The sequence below is a fragment of the Seriola dumerili genome, unplaced genomic scaffold, assembly GCF_002260705.1.
Source record: "Seriola dumerili isolate Sdu_G_001 unplaced genomic scaffold, Sdu_1.0 BDQW01000853.1, whole genome shotgun sequence".
NCBI lineage: Eukaryota > Metazoa > Chordata > Actinopteri > Carangiformes > Carangidae > Seriola > Seriola dumerili.
Window position 1 is genome coordinate 168,748 of NW_019175108.1, and position 18,203 is coordinate 186,950.

The 18,203-nt window shown below is 40.7% G+C and overlaps 1 protein-coding gene across 3 annotated transcripts in view; it reads left to right on the plus strand.

Moving 5' to 3' along the window:
* Positions 1 to 18,203, plus strand: part of LOC111237374 (netrin-G2-like) — a 71,846-nt gene that overhangs the window by 32,506 nt on the left and 21,137 nt on the right. For 2 of the 3 annotated variants that reach the window (XM_022766452.1, XM_022766453.1), the window contains exon 3: positions 11,527 to 11,703. In XM_022766452.1, the coding sequence (XP_022622173.1) occupies positions 11,527 to 11,703 (177 nt within the window). Of the gene's footprint in view, positions 1 to 11,526; positions 11,704 to 14,468; positions 14,499 to 18,203 lie in introns of all 3 variants that reach the window. The other variant, XM_022766451.1, reaches the window with a different exon arrangement.

Below are 18,203 nucleotides of genomic sequence, written 5' to 3' on the forward strand. Positions count from 1 at the left end.
AATTTGCTGGCCACTAAACATATTCACAGTTAATAAAAAAGTATGGGGTCCTTCAATAACTACAGCTCCTTATTAAGTCTGAACAAACCCGAGGTTGTTCCATTAATTGCAAAATAATGCTGGGCATTTGCTACACAAGAGAATCATTATGTGTTCAGGTCAGATCTAATCTAACCTAGAATCTAATTTATAAACCATTTCACCACAAGTAATTCATTTATATATAGATTATTAAGCAAAATATCATAATTACTGAATAAGCGAAGCAGTTTCTGCTACAGCTCAGAGCACTGGTAAACACTGCCCCTTTTGTTTTTTAACAAAGACCCTCAAGTTTGAGTCCTTGAACTAATTGTCTTGCTAAGTGCACTGGTGCGTTTTGAAGCCCTCCTCTCCCCCTTCCCCTTTCTCCTCCTCTGGCCCAGGGGTGGGGTAGCTCTCTTCTCGCTATGACTAATGATGTTCTCTCAGTCTCAAGGTTTTAGCAGGATAATTATATTAACCCCTGTCCTCTGGCTGATCCCAGCTCAGCTCCTCTTCCCCAGGCATCCTCCCCTTCACACTCTCACCGGAATTAGACGCTAATACACACACATGGGTATACAGCAACGCACATTACAGTTGTACACCAATGTGTGTTTTGTGTTAGCATGAGTGCATGTCTTTGTGTGCGTGCGTGCGTGCGTGCGTGCGTGCGTGCGTGCATGTGTGTGTGTGTGTAAGTTTTGGGGACTTTTAGGAGACTTTTTCCAGATAACTTTATAATTTAAACTAAGAAAATGGAAACAAGTTTGTAAAGTAATGGTGGTTGTGTGGAAAATTAGGTGCATGGGTGAAGATGGGTGAAGGCCTGCGGGTGTGGGTTTGCAAATGTGTTTGCGTGCTGATTTATAATAAAATGCCTTCACACATCAGAGGTTCAAAAGTGTGTTGTGTCTCTGAAGTTCATATGGCGGGCATATTGTCTCAGGGAGAAGCTACAGATGTACAGAGTGTATTCTGTTCTCCACTCCAAAGTTTTTCATTCTGATATACACACACAACAGACGTAAAGATCCTACAGAGATCCATATCACCCCGGGGGTCTGAAGACTCTGTGGGGGGCCAAACAACAGGAAGAACCTCCCACCAAACCCCATGTCGTCCCAGAGTTTCTGTCTCTTCATCACTTTTTCATTCCTCCCCTTGCCTCCCATTCCTCCTTTACTTCTTCTTCATCTTTCATATCTTAAATAAGAGGACGTATCCACCCCCACCCCCACCCCCTCCAACTCTCACCCAATTTCCTCTCTCCCCAGGTGTCTTCGCTGTAGTGTTCATTAAAACATATTCAGCAGCAGTAAGGACTCTGCAGGGAGGTTATACTCTAATATCCAGCACAGTTACACAGTGATCTCAGGGCAATCAGGCCTGGATGGAGCGAGGCCGGACACTCTTTACTCGGAAGAAGCCTTAAGATGAAGTGACATGGCTGCCTCAGTAAGAACTGTGTCAGCTATTCTGAATGCTTCATGCTGCATCATGCTGCATGAATATTACAATGCTGGCATGCAGAGTCTTAAATTACCACCCGCCAAGTGCCAAATGCCAGTAAAATATGTCTGTGTGGATGAATTAATAAGGGTCACCCATCACAGTGGTCAGTGACTTTTGAGAGTGCATCTATTCAAGGGTGAAACATTCAGCATATGATATTATAGGTTATTAATTATGAAATTAAATAATTTTTTGTATTTTTTCCACACAGAAAAAGTAAAAGATGTTTTTTTAAATTCAGATTTGGCCAATATGAAGCAGCAATAAAAGTGACAAAGTCGCCAAAAGAGAAAAAACACAAATTTAAAAAAAACATTTTGCATGCAAATATATAGCTTAGTCTGCTATAGTCAGCTTTCTCTCCGTTTTAAACCAGTAGAATAAGAATTTCACAACCTTTGAGTGATATATATTGAGTGATCGAGGGATTGAGTCACTTAAATCAATCTCCTTATGTTGCAGCTTCTGGCAGCTGTTTGTTGATACATAAAGTGTTGTGTGTGTTGAAAAAAGGTATCATATATTTGAATCCATATCAAAAATGAATTAAAATTGGCCTTGACACTTATGACAATAACATCTGAATGGCTAATGAAAGAAGCCTTTAAAAAAAAAATGCAAGGAGCACTGGTGGCAGCGTGTTGATTCAGGCACCAGTTAGATGGTAAAATACCAACCACGAAGTTAAAGTAACATATCTGTGAGTTTGAAGTGTTATTAGATGTAAAACAATGCACAGCTGTTTACAATACTATGAGCCTGAATCTTACATCTCTGGAAAGTTATTACGGCTGCAATTAGTTTTTGCTGCAACAATCTCAAGGTAGAAATACCAAGTATTTATTTATTTATTTTGCCACTGAAAGAACCATGGCTGTGCTTTCCACACAGTGCTAAAAGTGGTCTGAACATGGCCTTATGCACTCTTGGGTCTAGTGTATGCAGTTTGTTTTTATTTTATTTTGAACTTTTAGAACAAGAATATGCAAAAACACACAAGACAAGTACACACAGGCCAAAAAACTAGGTTGCCAGAGTAGTCCATGCATGCCCACATATCTCCAGTGTCCATAGTGCTGTGACGTACGTGTCCGTACAAGCTGGAAATGCGCATACATTGTGACAGTCCGCAGATGTAGAAAGAGTATGATTTAAAGATAACTCAAATACACTGTACATTAAGCCAGACTAAAGAGGGGCACCTATATCAAAATACTAGTTACATAATCAGTAAAGGGACCAAATCTTAACAAGCCAGATGATCTACTCCAAATAGACAGGAAACCATATCACTGATACCATATCATGTCACTATTTAAGTTAACAATAAAGTTATTTACAAATTGTGTCTCATCCTATTACACAAAATATCACTGGAAACAGCCAGGGTGACTAAATCCTTTGAAAGCTGCATATTAATTACCGCTGCAGTTTGAAAGGCCAGCAGAAACAGTAAATTTCACACAGCTGGCAAGTGACCCACACCTGTACTGTTCCAATATATAGCTTGCTCTCTCTCACACACACACACACACACACACACACACACATACACACACATAGAACACATAGAACACACAGCGTCTCTGCTGCACTCATGAGAACAGTCCTCTGAGGTCTAGGCAGGAGAACAGGATGTGCCCAGGCTCCATTATTTAGTTTTTTGTGCATACACTACATACTTCAGAGAGCAGGTAGCTCAAAGTGGGCCTGACTGTGCCTGCTGCTCTTTACATGACCCAACCTGACCAATCAGAGGGCTGCCTTCAGGTCTGAACGCCAGCTAGGCAGCACGCAATAGCCATTTACTGTATCCTGTGTAAATAATTTACTCGTACGCTTAGTCTCACAGAGTCTCGCTCACTCTTTCTCTTCTATCTCTATATCCATCCCTCTATCTGGTGCATGATCCCAAACTAAAAGACACACTTTTTAACTGAGCAAACTGTGCTAATATAATGAATCATCCCACATACACACCAGGGAGGTCACACATCCCCGTGCACTGCATAGTAGAGATACACACACACACACACTACAAACACACACACGGTGTGGATTGCAAAGACGGTCAAGGTCATTCCAGCGCTTTGAATAATTTAAGATTTCTTTTTTCTGGACATTTCACTCCACTTTTTTTTTTTCCAAAACATTGAGTGACCTCTTGACATTGAGCATATTTAGTGAGTGCATGTACTTATATGTATGTGTGTGTGTGTGTGTGTGTGTGTACTGTGCTAGAAAGAATGGGACACCCCAAACACACAGTCCCTCAGGCCTGTCCCTGGCTCCCTTAGATGCTCCGGTAGAGTGTTTTCTTCCTTTTGGGATATGCTCAAAAAAAGACTAAAAACAGAGATGAGAAAGAGATGGAGGGAGAGGGAAAGAGTGGAAGAGGGGGGTGAAGCAGGAGATGTATCTAAAACATTCATGGTCTTTTGCTGTCGACAACTTTAATTAGACATGACAGATGATGAGCCTGGGTGGAGTGATTTGTTTAAAAAATGTCATCAGTTCTGTTATTAATGTGAGAGAGTGACCAAAGTGTGTGACAGAAATATTGTGGTTATGAAAAGAGGCAGACTGTAATTCCTCCTCACCACATGATTGCAGGGGAGGTCAGTTATAGATTACCTGTTTAGTCTAGAGAGGGAGCATACGTGTTAGAGAGAGGATGGATAGTGGAGAGAGAGAAAAAAAAAAAAAAGGTGAGGTGCCGTGGTGTGGGGAGGAGAGGGAACGTTTGAAGAGACTCATGCCGCTCCCCTGCCACGGGAGACTGCACTCGAGGAAAATCGATCCTCTCCCTTCAGAGAAAGAAATTTATGAAGCTGGAACATAAACGCAGTCATGTCCAATTAGCTGCTCTGAATTTACGAGGCGAGGCGGGGGAGGAAGTGGGATGGGATGTGGTGATAAAGACTTCAGCAGAAGCCAATAAGGCATGCTGCTGATCAATGATCCCAGCTTCATGCAACTCCCACTCCTCACTTGGTCGCTCAGGATACACTGTGTTGAAGAGCTATGGTTTTTTGTTTTGTTTTTTTTTTGTTTTTAAATAATGAGGCTACCCTCTACCAATCTGATTTTAATTTATGAACATACTAAAGATCACCTCCAGACATGTTTTAAGAAATACAAAAATACTCTCCTTTGAATTATAATTTGCAGCTGTTACAGTTCTTCTACAAAAAAGTTCAATTGCCGACTTAAAAATAAATCTACTTCTTCTCCCTCACTGAAAATCCAGACTCTATGAATATGCAAGTATTTTTCATCTGAAAAGTTTAGCGAGTAGACACAGGATGTCGCCTACTTCACTAAAAAGTCCATTCTGAGTTTAAATGTGCTGGAGGCTTCACATTTCCAAATCCGACTTGTGTGAGTTGCACACTTAGACTTTCCCACTAGTTGCCACAAAATGATGCTCAAACGCACACGTCTTAAATTTAGATTTAAGGTGAGCACAGGGAAACCGCCTCAAGCAGATGAACATGAAAACACAGTTTAATGTCGCACTCGGCACATACAGCACTCAGTGAATTTGGGACGGATCAGAAGTATCAACTTTTGCAGTGCTCTACATCCTTCAGCACAGTGAACGCAAAATATCCACTTCAAGTAACAATAAGCAAAACACATTCTTGAGTGGACTCTGGATACAAAGAACCTACAAAAAGGTGCAACCTCAGAACTTACCACATGAGTTGAAGCAAAACTTCCAACAAAAATCATTTATTACAGACTTCACAAATGTAAGGTTAACTTGCTATTCGACTATTGTAATTTGCTGTCCATTTTTCTGCTAGTTTACCAATCCAATTCATTTTCTATACAACTAATTTGCAACCGTTTTGTTTTCCACTAAAGTATCCAACCCTGCAGTATAAGATCATATGAAAGGCAACTACAGTAATATTAAACTTTTTATGGATATGTTTAGGCACATGCAGCACTTGGTTAAGTTTCTGGAAACATCACACTCTTGCTTTAAAAAGTCCACAGTAACTTGGAGTACAAGACATAGCGGTTTATTGACATTTAACCAATACCATAATCTTTTTCCAACCTTAACCAAAGTGCTTTTGTTGTAGAAACCCAATCACATGCAGGACTCAGAATGCAAACCCTGATCTCTGCTGTCAAACACCTGCGCATTGCACATTCTACCGTCCACAGTCCACAGTAGTGCAGGACATAAATGTAGAGATTCATTCACTTGAAAAAATTGCTTTTCTGCAGCAATGAAGTTGTTCAACACAATGAAACTGGGACAAAAAGTAGTAGTCCTATATGAATGTACATTGTAGAAAGCAGGGTTAATTTTATTCATCCCAAGCATATGTATATGGACCATCAGTCAGTCCTGGTTTGGGTGTTAAGTCTTTCTCTGTTTGACAAAAGCACTGACACTCATTGCCCATTAGGCTCTCACTCTACTATTACTCCAGCAATCTGTGTAGCCGGTTGTGTGTTTTATGGTATCAAGGGAAGGAGCTGTTGCGAGTACCAAGTGGGCCCTCTCAGTGACGGCTGATCGAACACAGAGTAGAGAGGAGGGAGAACTCCTGCTGGGTCAGAGCCGCATCGATGCAGTCTGTCATCACAGGTTAGAGCACGTCAATGCGGACCCTCCTCCTGCTCCTCCTCCAAGCCTCACCGCCGTTGTCAGAGAGGCAGGCAGACTGACAGGGCTTTGACACAACTGCCCTACTCCCTGCTGTACTGACTGCTCAGCCCCCCCACATTGTCTACACCCCCCTTTTTTCTCCACCAACCACTCCTCTCAAACACATGTCCACAACCCAATTTAACCAATGCAGTCCTCAGTGAGCACTGGTGCAATGGGCTCTAGCAAAAGAGCTAAAGGGGTAAAGCTACACAGATAGACAGAACAGGAAAGATGGAAAGAAAGAGAGATGGAGGATAAAATGGGAAATCAGAGAGGAAGAACAAAAGCAAAGACCGGAGGACTGGAACGGCTACAGTAGATGGAATTTGGGAGCAAATGTAAAAAATACAGTGGGAGGAGAGTGCAAAACAGAAAATAGAGAGGGAGTGATAGCTGTGTCCCCGGAGAGGAATAGAGGCATAGGCGTCGACTATAGTAAAGAGACAGATAAAGCCCCATTAACTGCTGCTTCCAGCTGCTTTCTCAGGCTCTGCCACCACATGACTCCCCCTTGATGTTTGTTTATCTTTCTTCTTATTTATGCCCCTAATTGCTGCGTCGCTGCTGTCTAAAACAGGCAATCCTCGTATCATTAAATACACAGGGCCGACATGACTTCACAGAGACAGACTGCATGGAGAATGGACAGAGACACGCACACACAACCAGAAAAGCTTGTATAGCGATACAGACAGACTGACAATTACTTTATCTGTCTACTAGATAATTACCACATACGTGTATGATGTTACTGTACATGGTCTTACATGTACCAACCCCTGTTTCCAAAGGTTTACCTTTATATCCTACTGGATGATTCTGCCTTACATGTCCTGGAGGAAACTGCTGTAATTGCTGCCTGGATTATGTTTATTGGTAACATTTTTCCTGTCCACAATATGCAACTTCTTGTACCATTCAGAAGTCATAGAGAGGTGGTCATGATGAATATTAGCAATACATCACACAGGGCTTTCATATTGGAGAGCAGGTTTCATGCCCTGTATCCTATATCCTGTGTCCTGAGCATGGATAGGTTTTGGTTAAGCTTTTAAGAGTAAAGAGAAAGACCACGTGCATTCTTTAACCTTAACCAAGTGCTTTGAGTTGCCTAAATGCCAGCAATAAAAATACTGATCATGGTGTAGTTTCAACAAATGTATATTGTATTGTAAGGAAAAATAAAGCAGCATTATGTTTTTTCGAAACATATTGCTGGTGCAAATTAGTATATAAATGTAATATTTAGAAGACAAGGTTGCATGTACACAGATGCAGTGGAAAAAGTAAAGATATTTAAAGATTAAGATTTTCTTCATGGTAAAAGAGTAAATATTTTCATTGGTAGTAGAAGAGTTTGCCACTAAAAATTCAAATTTTTCACAAGGAAGTAAAAGGAAGCATCTCATGTATTGGGAGTGATGTGTCTTTAGTCTTATTAATTAAAGCAATGATTCCTCTCAGACCGTGGTTTGGCTACACTGTAAGCTGTTGTGTTTACTGTCCACAGCTGTCGATGCAGTGTCATTTCAAGCAGAACTCTGGCACCGGCAGTTACGATATGTGTTGCCAGTTCAACTATCTCAAATCCTCAGTGATCAGGATTATAACTTTAAAGGCATCCTGTAGAGTTTTATTGTAAACAAACAGGTTGTTTGCATTCAGTGTTTCTCACCTAAAGACATAGTGTGTGTTTCCCTGAGGTCTAACAAACGTGCTGAATGCATTTCCTTCCTCATGAAACATTTGCAAAGCCGATTTTATATTTTAAGTTCAAAACAAGTATTGTTTACATCCATGTCAACTCACAAGCAGTCTTAATCTTCGCTGCCACATGGCTGCCTATCTTGGCCCATTATCAACACCTGTCAGTCAGTAGAATAGTGTGAATCATTTAGCAGGAACTTGTATCACGTCATGTGCATGTGCATCCTCATGCATGTGCACAACACCCACTTATAACACACCAAAACCATGGCGCTTTAGAAACTGAAGAGAGTATGTTTCAGGTAACATAGCCAACAGGCTGATAAACAGAAGTATTGACCCATAATTACACCAGCTAATTAAAACACCACCTTGTGTGTGTGTGGTTTCTAATGTAGACTTGAATGCATTTGCATCCCTTATTTCCTCCTGTGCCTAGACTCACTCTCTCTCTCTTGCCCTGCTTTCTCTTGCCCTTCTTTGTCTTTTCCTCCACTCACCTTCTCTCATTTCATCTCTCTCTCTCTCTCTTTCTGAGTAAATAGACAGGGCTGTGATGGATCCAGCTGTCCCGTCTTAACTTCCTTCAGCTCAGAGCTGCTACTCCCACTTTGATGACTTTGCAGTGAAGGCAGACATCTTGCACATTAACATATGATTGTGCACATGTATTATTTGTGTGTGGAGGGACTGAAGAGAGGGATCGGGAGAAATCCCACAGCAAGCTGTCATCCGAAAGAGAGGGAGCAGAAGAGACACAGCACTTGAAAAGTCGAAGTGTCACATCATTCATGTGGAAGGAGTGCAAGGCTAGAAGTACTCCTGGTCTTCCCGGGCCGTACTATGTGGCAGGAGTCGGAAAAGCCGGTCATAGGGATAAAGTGTCCACAAAGTTTCAACCTGCCAGACTGTGCAACTCAAAATGATGATTAGATTAGCATAGGAGTTAGTAAATATTAAGAAGTCAGCGACATTTCAATGGGGTAAATTCATGGACCCAGATGCATCTACTCATGCAGCCGTTAATGTCAGGATATGTCAGTTGTTCAGCTAATTGACAAGAGGAAGGCCATTTCCTCTAGTGCGCTGCAGCTATTAGGCCTGTAAGGCACAAAATGCACAGCAGTATACCTAGAAAATCACTCTGCTCTTCTGTATTGATTTTAAACTACAACTTTTAGATCCTGCACTCAGCGGCGCTTCCACTTTTGAGATGAGACAGATGAGATTTATCACTGAAGATGCAGGAGATCAGAAGCAGTGATATGTTCAGCGCTGTCAGTCACTCAACGCGGGCATTAGTCACCGTGCCTCTGCTTCTCTGATCTGTTGTCTGTCATCGCCGCTCTCAGATAAATGCATCACAATCACACCAAGTAGCACCACACACACACACACACACCTGTCTCATTTCACAAACGTTCATGCTCTCTCACAAACGCAGACACTATTTTCTCCATGAAAAAGAGATGTTCAATTTCCCTCTCTGCTAAGTGGACAGCTCGTGTCCTTCAGAAAGCATGCAGGAAACAAGGCCTTGTCGGTGGATGGATTCTCCCTGGCACATCCTGTCAGCTTGTCCAGGTGATCAGAGAGAAACGTGGGTAATTTATAGGACTGAGAGCAACAGTGTGATATCAGACACAACTCACCATGATTGACTGTCTCCATTTTTATACTGTGAAGATTACCGGGTGTTTCTTAGTTTCACTCATCGTTATTCTGTATGTAAAATAATGTTGTGAAACTAGGGTTGAGGTTGATAGGCTGACAGCATAAACCAAAAAAAAAAAAAAAATATGATGAGAAAGCGCAGATTAGTGTGAGGAAGGAAGATTGAAATAGTCATCTCTCCAGAATACAGGGGCCATTCTTTGAATATTTGATGCAGACGGATAGCTGTTCACTCCAGTGGAACAAACTGGATTGGAGTCCAGTCGCTCATCTGGAAAAGGCTGTAATTTAAAGTCATAGCTGCCGAGTGTCCTTGAGATCCTCATTTCCTTCCCAGCAGAACTTCAACCTCTGGATCAGCCCACCTGGGCCCTGCCCTCTGCTGAGGTCGTAGTGTGTACACACATACACATACACACAGGTTTATGCATGCAAGCAAGCTCATACAAACACACACACTCAAGACACTTGAATTTCACCGACAGTAATTGTAAACAATACACAGTTGCTCCCAAATGGTAGACTTGAATAGAGCGAGGGTAAATAGATTACCACAATCTTGGACCAACAGTTATTTTGCACTCAACTTTTGGAGTGTGTATAATTTTTTTCAGGTTACACCCTGCTGAATGCTTTACTAGACTCCTGAATTAATTACAAAGAGGAAACAAAAAACAAAAAAACATCCATGTCATTTATTTTTTGTATTAGGATTAAATTATTAAATTGAAAAGATACTACTTCTTATATATTTATTGTATTGATCATAAGAATGTTTATACATCATAATATCATTAAGTAAAAGCAGCAGCTAATTAATTGATTAGTTTTGTTTTGATTACTCTCTTAATTGTTCTATTAATCGTTTCTTCTATACATTGTCAATTAATAGTGAAAAATCACCAATAAGCTTTCTTGCAGCCCAAGGTTACCTTTTTTGAAATTTCTGGTTTTATTCAATCAATTGTCCAAAACCCCACAGATATTTACTTTTCTATCATATATGATAAAGAAAAGCAAAAGATCCTTGAATTTGAAAAAAAATTAGCTTGGAAAATAAGTGCAATAATGAATAGATTATCCAAAGAGTTGCTAATTCATTTTCTCTAATTGATTATTTGACAACAAAACCTTTGTCTTTTGGAAGAGTTTTCACATTTTGTAAAAATGGCTTTTTGTTACTTCACTCAATCAGGCTATAAAGAGTAAAGCTGCTGGTGAAATCAAAAACGCCACAGAATCAGATGAACTGGCAATTGTACAAACTGCACTAGCACACATCAAAATGGAAATGGATGCTGTAGCTTTGCCAGTGACTTCTAAGAGAAAACTGAATTTGAGACAAAAAAAAAATAGGGAACTTAACATGGTAACTGTGATATCTTTCTTTATATAAATGCGTTTTTTAGCCAATTAATCCTGAAGTCATATTCATTTCTGCTTTTGACGACATTTTACTGATGCATGCATAGGTGTCTACACCCATAACACCACACACACCCCACACACACACACACACACACACACACACACACACACACACACACACACGGGTATAAAGAAAGTTTCTTCTGATATTAAGTTTATCTTACTTTTTATTTTTTCTTTGTCATTTGTACAGTTTAATTTACAGAATTTGCTCAGTAAACAACATATTATGTACAATGCACATTTTGTAACATTAATCCTACAGTTCTATTCTTGTTTTTCATCTTTTATCATAATGCAGTTCACCCACAAAAGGTTTATGTTCTGTCTCAGCACCAGACCTTCATTGGTTGATGCTTGCACTTGTCTTTTTAACACTTGACGCTCTTGCAATTAGTGAGTGATTACAATTTTCACATGTTGCCTTATGTGAGACAGACACTATATGCTTCAACACACACACATCTCGCCTCACATGTGTTAAGTGTCTATTTCTATTTCTTTTAAAGGTGCAAGTGTAACCTCCATGCCTCCCAGTGCCTGCTGCAGGATGGGAACCTCCAGTGCCAGTGTGAACACAACACAACAGGCCAGGACTGTCAGCGCTGCAAGAAGGGCTTCAAAGCCAAGTCCTGGAAGGCTGGTTCCTACCTGCCAACACCCAATGGAACCCCCAACACCTGTACGTACCCAGAGCATGTTGATCTGTTCCTACTGTGTTCATCCAGCTCATCAATCTGACTCACACGGTTAGATACAATACTGCTGGCTCCTTTAATATTCACTATGGATGTCCGTCAACTTGCTTTATTCCATTATGACCATTAATTTACCTACATACACACGCATGTCACGGGAGGGGCCTAAAGTGGCCACTGTAATTCCCATGTACACCATGAGTGCCTCCACCCCAACTTAAGTCATGGTAGACACTGTTACAGATTATATCATTATCAGTATCATGTTTGTATGGTAATTTAGAAGCTACAGAAAGCAGCTGGTTAGCTTAGCACAAAGACTGGAAACAGGGTGAAACAGCTAGCCTGCCTTTCTTGAAATATAACCAACCAACACCTTTAATGCTCACTAATTAACATATTGTCTCTCATTACTTCCTGAGATCTCCACAGCAATCTGTCTGTCTGGCAGCTGCTTGGCAAGAAGTGGTCCTGCACATAACAACATCTAAAACACCAAAAATAATTGTTCTTACACTTAAACTAATGAGATATAATGTTAATATGTGAGCTTTAGAGGTGGTAGAAGCTGGATTTTGTTACTGTTTGACAGAGCCAGGCTAGCTGCCCCCCACCCCCAACTTCCAGTCCTTGTACTAAGCAAAGCTAAACAGCTGCTGACTGTAGCTTCATATTTGACTTACTGACATGACAGTGGTATCAGTCTTCTGATTTAACCCTCAGTAAGAAAGCAAATAAGTGTATTTCCCAAAAGGTCCATCTATGCCTTTAAACTGCTTTTAGGATTATTTTTAAAAGGGATTCCTACTTAAAAACAGTCAGCCTTACACTAATTATTTCACAAGATGTCAATACAACACCGACATACTATCACCTTTTGTGGTAAACTTGTCAGCAGACAGTTGCTTACTTGCACATGCAGCAGATGTGGAACAACATCCGTGTTCCTAGCCACCTGATGGTGTCCAATATTCACTCTCCTTTTACCTCTCATTTGGTCTCCAAACAGACAAACTCCCGAGGGAAATATCTGGCTCTTTAGTTGCTAAATGCTCCACTATGTTCACCAGCTAATTGCCAAATTTTCCTGCCTGCTGTTTGATGCTGTGCAGGTAGTGTACAGAGGGGGGGGGGGGGGTTTACAGCTTTTTTCACTGAAACAAATGAAAACTCTGCTGATGACAGCAATCAGAGTGAACCAAAACAGAGCTGTAAAACAAAATGAAGAGCCAACAGATACTAAAACGCTCTGTAGAGTTGAGGGTAACTGCAGAGTTGATGACAGTTCTCCACCATGGGAGCTAACTTAATCAATTGTTCATAGAAAATATATTGATTTGTGTAGCTTGAAGATATTTAATCTAACAAGATCAGTGGTTGCCCCATTAACTGCTTGTCCTCTTATCTTTTTCTAAGCCCAACTCATTTTATATTATCTAAATGTCCTGCTAGCTGTAATTGCTGGTAGTTCAGAGCCACTAATGTTATGCTAGCATGGTGTATTGTTAGCTGATGTTGGATCACCAATAGCTCCACTACAATAGTGTGCAGTGCTCTGTTATATATATCTGCTACATATATATGTAGCTCTGACTACAGGAAAACTTTCATGGTCACTACACAGTAGCAAAGATTGTTCTGAGACATTTACAATGTTATTTCTTTAATTGTTCATCTTCAGTTTAGTCTGTTCTTTTATTCTCCTCTCATTTTTCCTACTGTAAAGATCCGAAGCTGTCCTCTGAAATCAATACAGTTAATTTCATTTTTAATCAGAGGTGATGGATCACGGCATTGTATTTTTGTATAGGTTTTCTCATCACTCTGAGGTCCTGAAAAGCGGGAATAAGGAACAGAGTTGAAATGACAGGAGAAGTTGTGGCAAGTTGATGGAAAGACTGAGGTCTCTGGGTTGTCGTCACCTCAGTGCAGGGAGCAGATCAGAGCTGTGTAACAACGGTGGAGTGCGTGGGGGGAAATCCTCTTGGAGAGTGTAGCCAGCTACAGTAGCTAGCTATGATAAAATAATAATCTAGGGCAGCCCCTCCCTAGTTTTCTCCTTTCAAACAATCATGGACACACTCACAGGCAGAGAGAGACACACACAGAGAGACACAGACACACAGGGGGATACACACTCACACACACCTGTACCTGCACACTCACTGCAGAGAATGGCTCTATTGTCAGCCCTTTTTTTTTTTTTATCATGCTGTTGTTTCCAACCCAGTTCTAATGGTACTGACAGACACCTTCGGAGCCCATGACCACCCTTTTAAACTCCTAAATCCCATTAGCGGAATTTAAAAATTAAAATGTTTGCAACTTTCTCGGTTGAAATGCTACACAAAAATGGCCACGGCTCACGAAACAGTTTGGTCTCTACAGATTGCATTATGCATGCCAAGCTAAGCTAACTATAAATACAATCAGGGAAAATATGCCAGAAAGGCAAAAAGTTTTTGATTCAAGCGTAGTGAAGTGGTAGCGCTCTCTTAAAACATACATATGTGATGAGGGCCTCTGAATGTGAGGGAAGGATTAACAGGTTAAATTAGGAAGGCGGTGCAGCCCCAGTAATTACTCCAGGACATTGAGAGGTGGTCTACAACGAGCCCATATTTTGCAGAACAGCACTTAAGCTCTCTCTGCCACCTGAGTCTGATGAATGAGGTTGAGTCAAGTCTTTAGGCAAATTGAATGCATAAATAAACAAGTTCTCATCTCCTCTTCCTTTTCTTATTCTCTTTCAGGTACAATTGCTGGTTCCTCCTCCGGTTCTAGTAAGTAATAATGCAAAGCAAAGCAGGAGAGGTGGTACTCCACTATCTCTCTCTTCCTGTCTTGTCTCTCTCCCTTTTGATGTTTTCATTGTTTTGGAAATTTAAGTTTTAACCCCATACTTCACCTTCTGTGCGTCCCCTAAACTCCCCCCTCTCTCTCCTGTGATGTTCAGCTGGCTCTCTAGTCAGTCATTTTTCTTTTCCTGTGTCTCTCCTCTCAGTGCTGCAGTTTGGGCCCTGTGTGCTTCATTATTAATAGGCCTCTCTGTCGCCATGTCCTTTCATCACTGCACATAACACTAACCTGCGCAGGAGGAATTTTTCCACAGTTGTGCTCTTTCTTATTTAGACTAAAGACAGTGGTGTTGATGGATTGAAGAAAGGACGGATGAGAGAGGGCTGGGTGAGAATGGGCGGTGGATGGAGCACCAAAGAGAGAGAGAGAGAGAGACAGAGAGAGAGAGAGAAAAGACACAGAAAGATAAAGAAATGGAAGAGAAGGATGTGGGCATATGTTAGTGTGTTGTAATGCAGTGTGATTCCGGGTGAGGAGCTCAGGGAGGCAGGAATAAAAGGGAATTTGATTAGGGATTCTCTCTGTGGAGAGGCTCTCAGCCTCAGAGCTGTTAGACAGAAACGATCGGCAAAGTGGCAACATCAACCCTGACAGCACTGGGCTTTTCTCCACATGGCCCAACAGTAAAAGGCTGATGCATGGATAGACTGAGCAATTGGACTGCACTGCAGAAGTCTGCTTTTTAAAAAGGTCTCCTCTCACAATTAGATACAACAGTGTGGTTATTTGGAACAATAGCGGGTATGATTTATCAAAGAAAAGAATGACGTTTGCCGACGGACTGATTAGGGGTCTAGTGGTTCAGGTTCAGGGTCCTACAGTTTCAGCTTCTGTGCTTTAGTCAAGATTTCTACCTGTGTTGCTGAATAGTCACAATGATAACTTTATCTAAGACATTTACTGTTCCTGAAGCTGAAGATGAGACAGAGGGTGAAGCTGATGGTGAATCACAGGGTGAAGCTGAAGGTGGAGGTGGACACGAGGGCCAACCACAGAGCACCTCAACTATCTCAGAAGCTGAAGGGTCTCCAGCTGATACCCATGAGCCATTTGGAGCCCCTCAGGCAGGTGCGGAAAAGTAGCTTAAACAGAGCCAGAAGTAGAACGTAACAAACTAGATTTAATCAATACTGCATCACCTTTTTACCCCGCTACAGTAGAGTTATTTGACAGCAGGGCTGGGCGATAAAATGATCTCTACCACAAAAACATTACCACAACAACAATGATAATCTGATGGGTAATTTTCGATAAATGTATCTGTTATGTATTTAGCTCAACCCTCATCTACACAATCTTTATTAGGCTACAGCAGTAGGCGTTAAGGGATCAATCCAATCAAGGAAAAAAACAAATGTCATTGGAAACATAAAAAAGGACGTCCTCACAATACGAGGAAATTATGGCAAAGAAAGTTCAACACAACATCAGTGATTTCTTAATGGTTTGGATTTCTGAAGCTGGATAAACGGAGGAAACACAGCAAACCTTTTCCACCATTGGAAAAGGTAAGGTTACCATCTAGCCGAGTACACAGAAAGCCAAAGTCTGCCGTGCCAAACTGCGAACTCAAGCAGTCAGGCTCGATAACAAACCTCCATATCACCCAGCCCTGTTTGACAGTTGTAGTTACTAGTTACTTTGTAGATTAAAATTTTACATAGTGCACACACTGCACTCATTTTTGTCCTGAAAGTGAAAACATCTGTCAGTGTAGTGACATGATTTCAACAGAAGCCAACTGGTTTCATTAATTTTGTAGAATATGGTGTAATTTCTCCTTATCCTGTCTTCCTTCATGATTCTCACTTATTTCTAGAAAATTCCTTTAAAAGGAATAGTTTGACATTTTGGAAAATATGCTTGTTCGTTTTCTGGTGGAGTTAGATGAGACAATCTATACTACTCTCATGTATGCCCATTAAATACAAAGTTGCAGTCAGCAGCTGTCTTTAGCTCAGCTGAGCACAAACTAAGTGCGCTAAGATAAGCAGTTCTGTTACCACTGGACAGGGAGTTAGGCTAATTTGCCAGCTTTATGCTAAGCTAGGCTACTCAGGCGCTGGATGCAACCTTATATTTAACAGACAGACATGTGAGTGGTATCGATCTCTTCATTCAACTCTTGGCAAGAAAAGTGAATAAGCATATTTCCAAATATGTTGATCCATTAATTTAAACTAGTTTATTTAACTAGGATACAGGTTGAAATAGTAATGATAATACAGCACATAGACAGCAGTATTATTTTGCTGATGATGCTTTGATATACTTTCCATTAGGACTTTTATTTAGGCTTCACTTTTTTTTTTGACACTTTGTTATTTAAACTGAGTAAAGGATCTGAATTCTTCTACCACTGGCCACAGCTGAACAGATGACACAGCAACACCGTAGTGGAGCCTTACTGTGCACCTGTGACAAATCAAATGTGTGAGCCTGTGGATGTGCTTATGGACACTGACTGTGTTTTTGTCTGTGTATACATCGTACATAATTCATTCTGTGACTTCCTGGAGGTCTTACAATGTACATGGGCCGTTTCCCTGACTGTGTATCTCCCTGATGTTAAAGTCAGATGGGGGTTGTCCCATCTTGAGAGTGAAGGACTCAAACTATATGGACATTCAGTCTTTATTTGTTCTGACTGACTGATTTTAAGCAACCCGGGCAAGGATGTGAGCAGATTCTGTCAGCCGCTTGAATGTACAGTAAAGTGGTCCTCAAACTCCGGCTTGCCCTGATGCTAAATTTAAACCTGCCATCTTGGTAGGCAGCGGACCTCTCATGTTCCACCAGGAAAGCACTTAGGACGTGGGAGGATTTTGGTACTGCTGTGTTGTCGTCAAAGTTTTTTTATTATTTCTTTCGGCTGAAGGAAATCCATTAAGAGCGTATGCTGAACAGCACAGCACTTTTGACTTTTGTTGTTTGGCTGACATCAGTAGGGGACTCAAAGAATTCACTGATTAGCTGTGATTTAGGAGGGACGGACAGAAGGATTAACGTTGCATAAACAGACTTACAGTCCTTTGTGAGCTTTTTAAAGCCCGCTGTGAAGGACCCAAACATCGCAGAACATCACATGTAGACTTCTTTATGTCTACAGTTGTGTGATCATTTAAATTCCTCTGTACATTCATAATCATGCTGAAACTAACTGTGGCTCCATCTGTAACGACAGACCCGATATTTAGTCAACTTCAGTTAAAATCATTTTTTTAAAGCAAAAATATCAAATATTTGCTATTAATAGCTTCGAAAATATGAGAGTTTGATCTTTTTCCTTTTTCAAATCAATAATGGAAGCTCCAAACTATTTTAAAAAAGTAAGAATAACTGGGAAAAAAAGTGACTTTTAGACTATGGAGGATTATTATTTGATTATCAGAATTGTTGGTGATTAATGGATTTATCAAATAATCATTGCAGCTTTAATCCATAATGTCATGTTTGAGGTGTTATTTACTTGAAAGCTGTAGTTTATTCTTGTTTGGGGAGAAACATTCACCACCTTCAATTTATAAAATCAAAAAACGTACAGTTACTTCACTTATTTTGCATTGTATAGAATTAAAAGTCAGTACAGACTAACAACAGCTCATTGCACGCCTGGGACACTAAAAGAA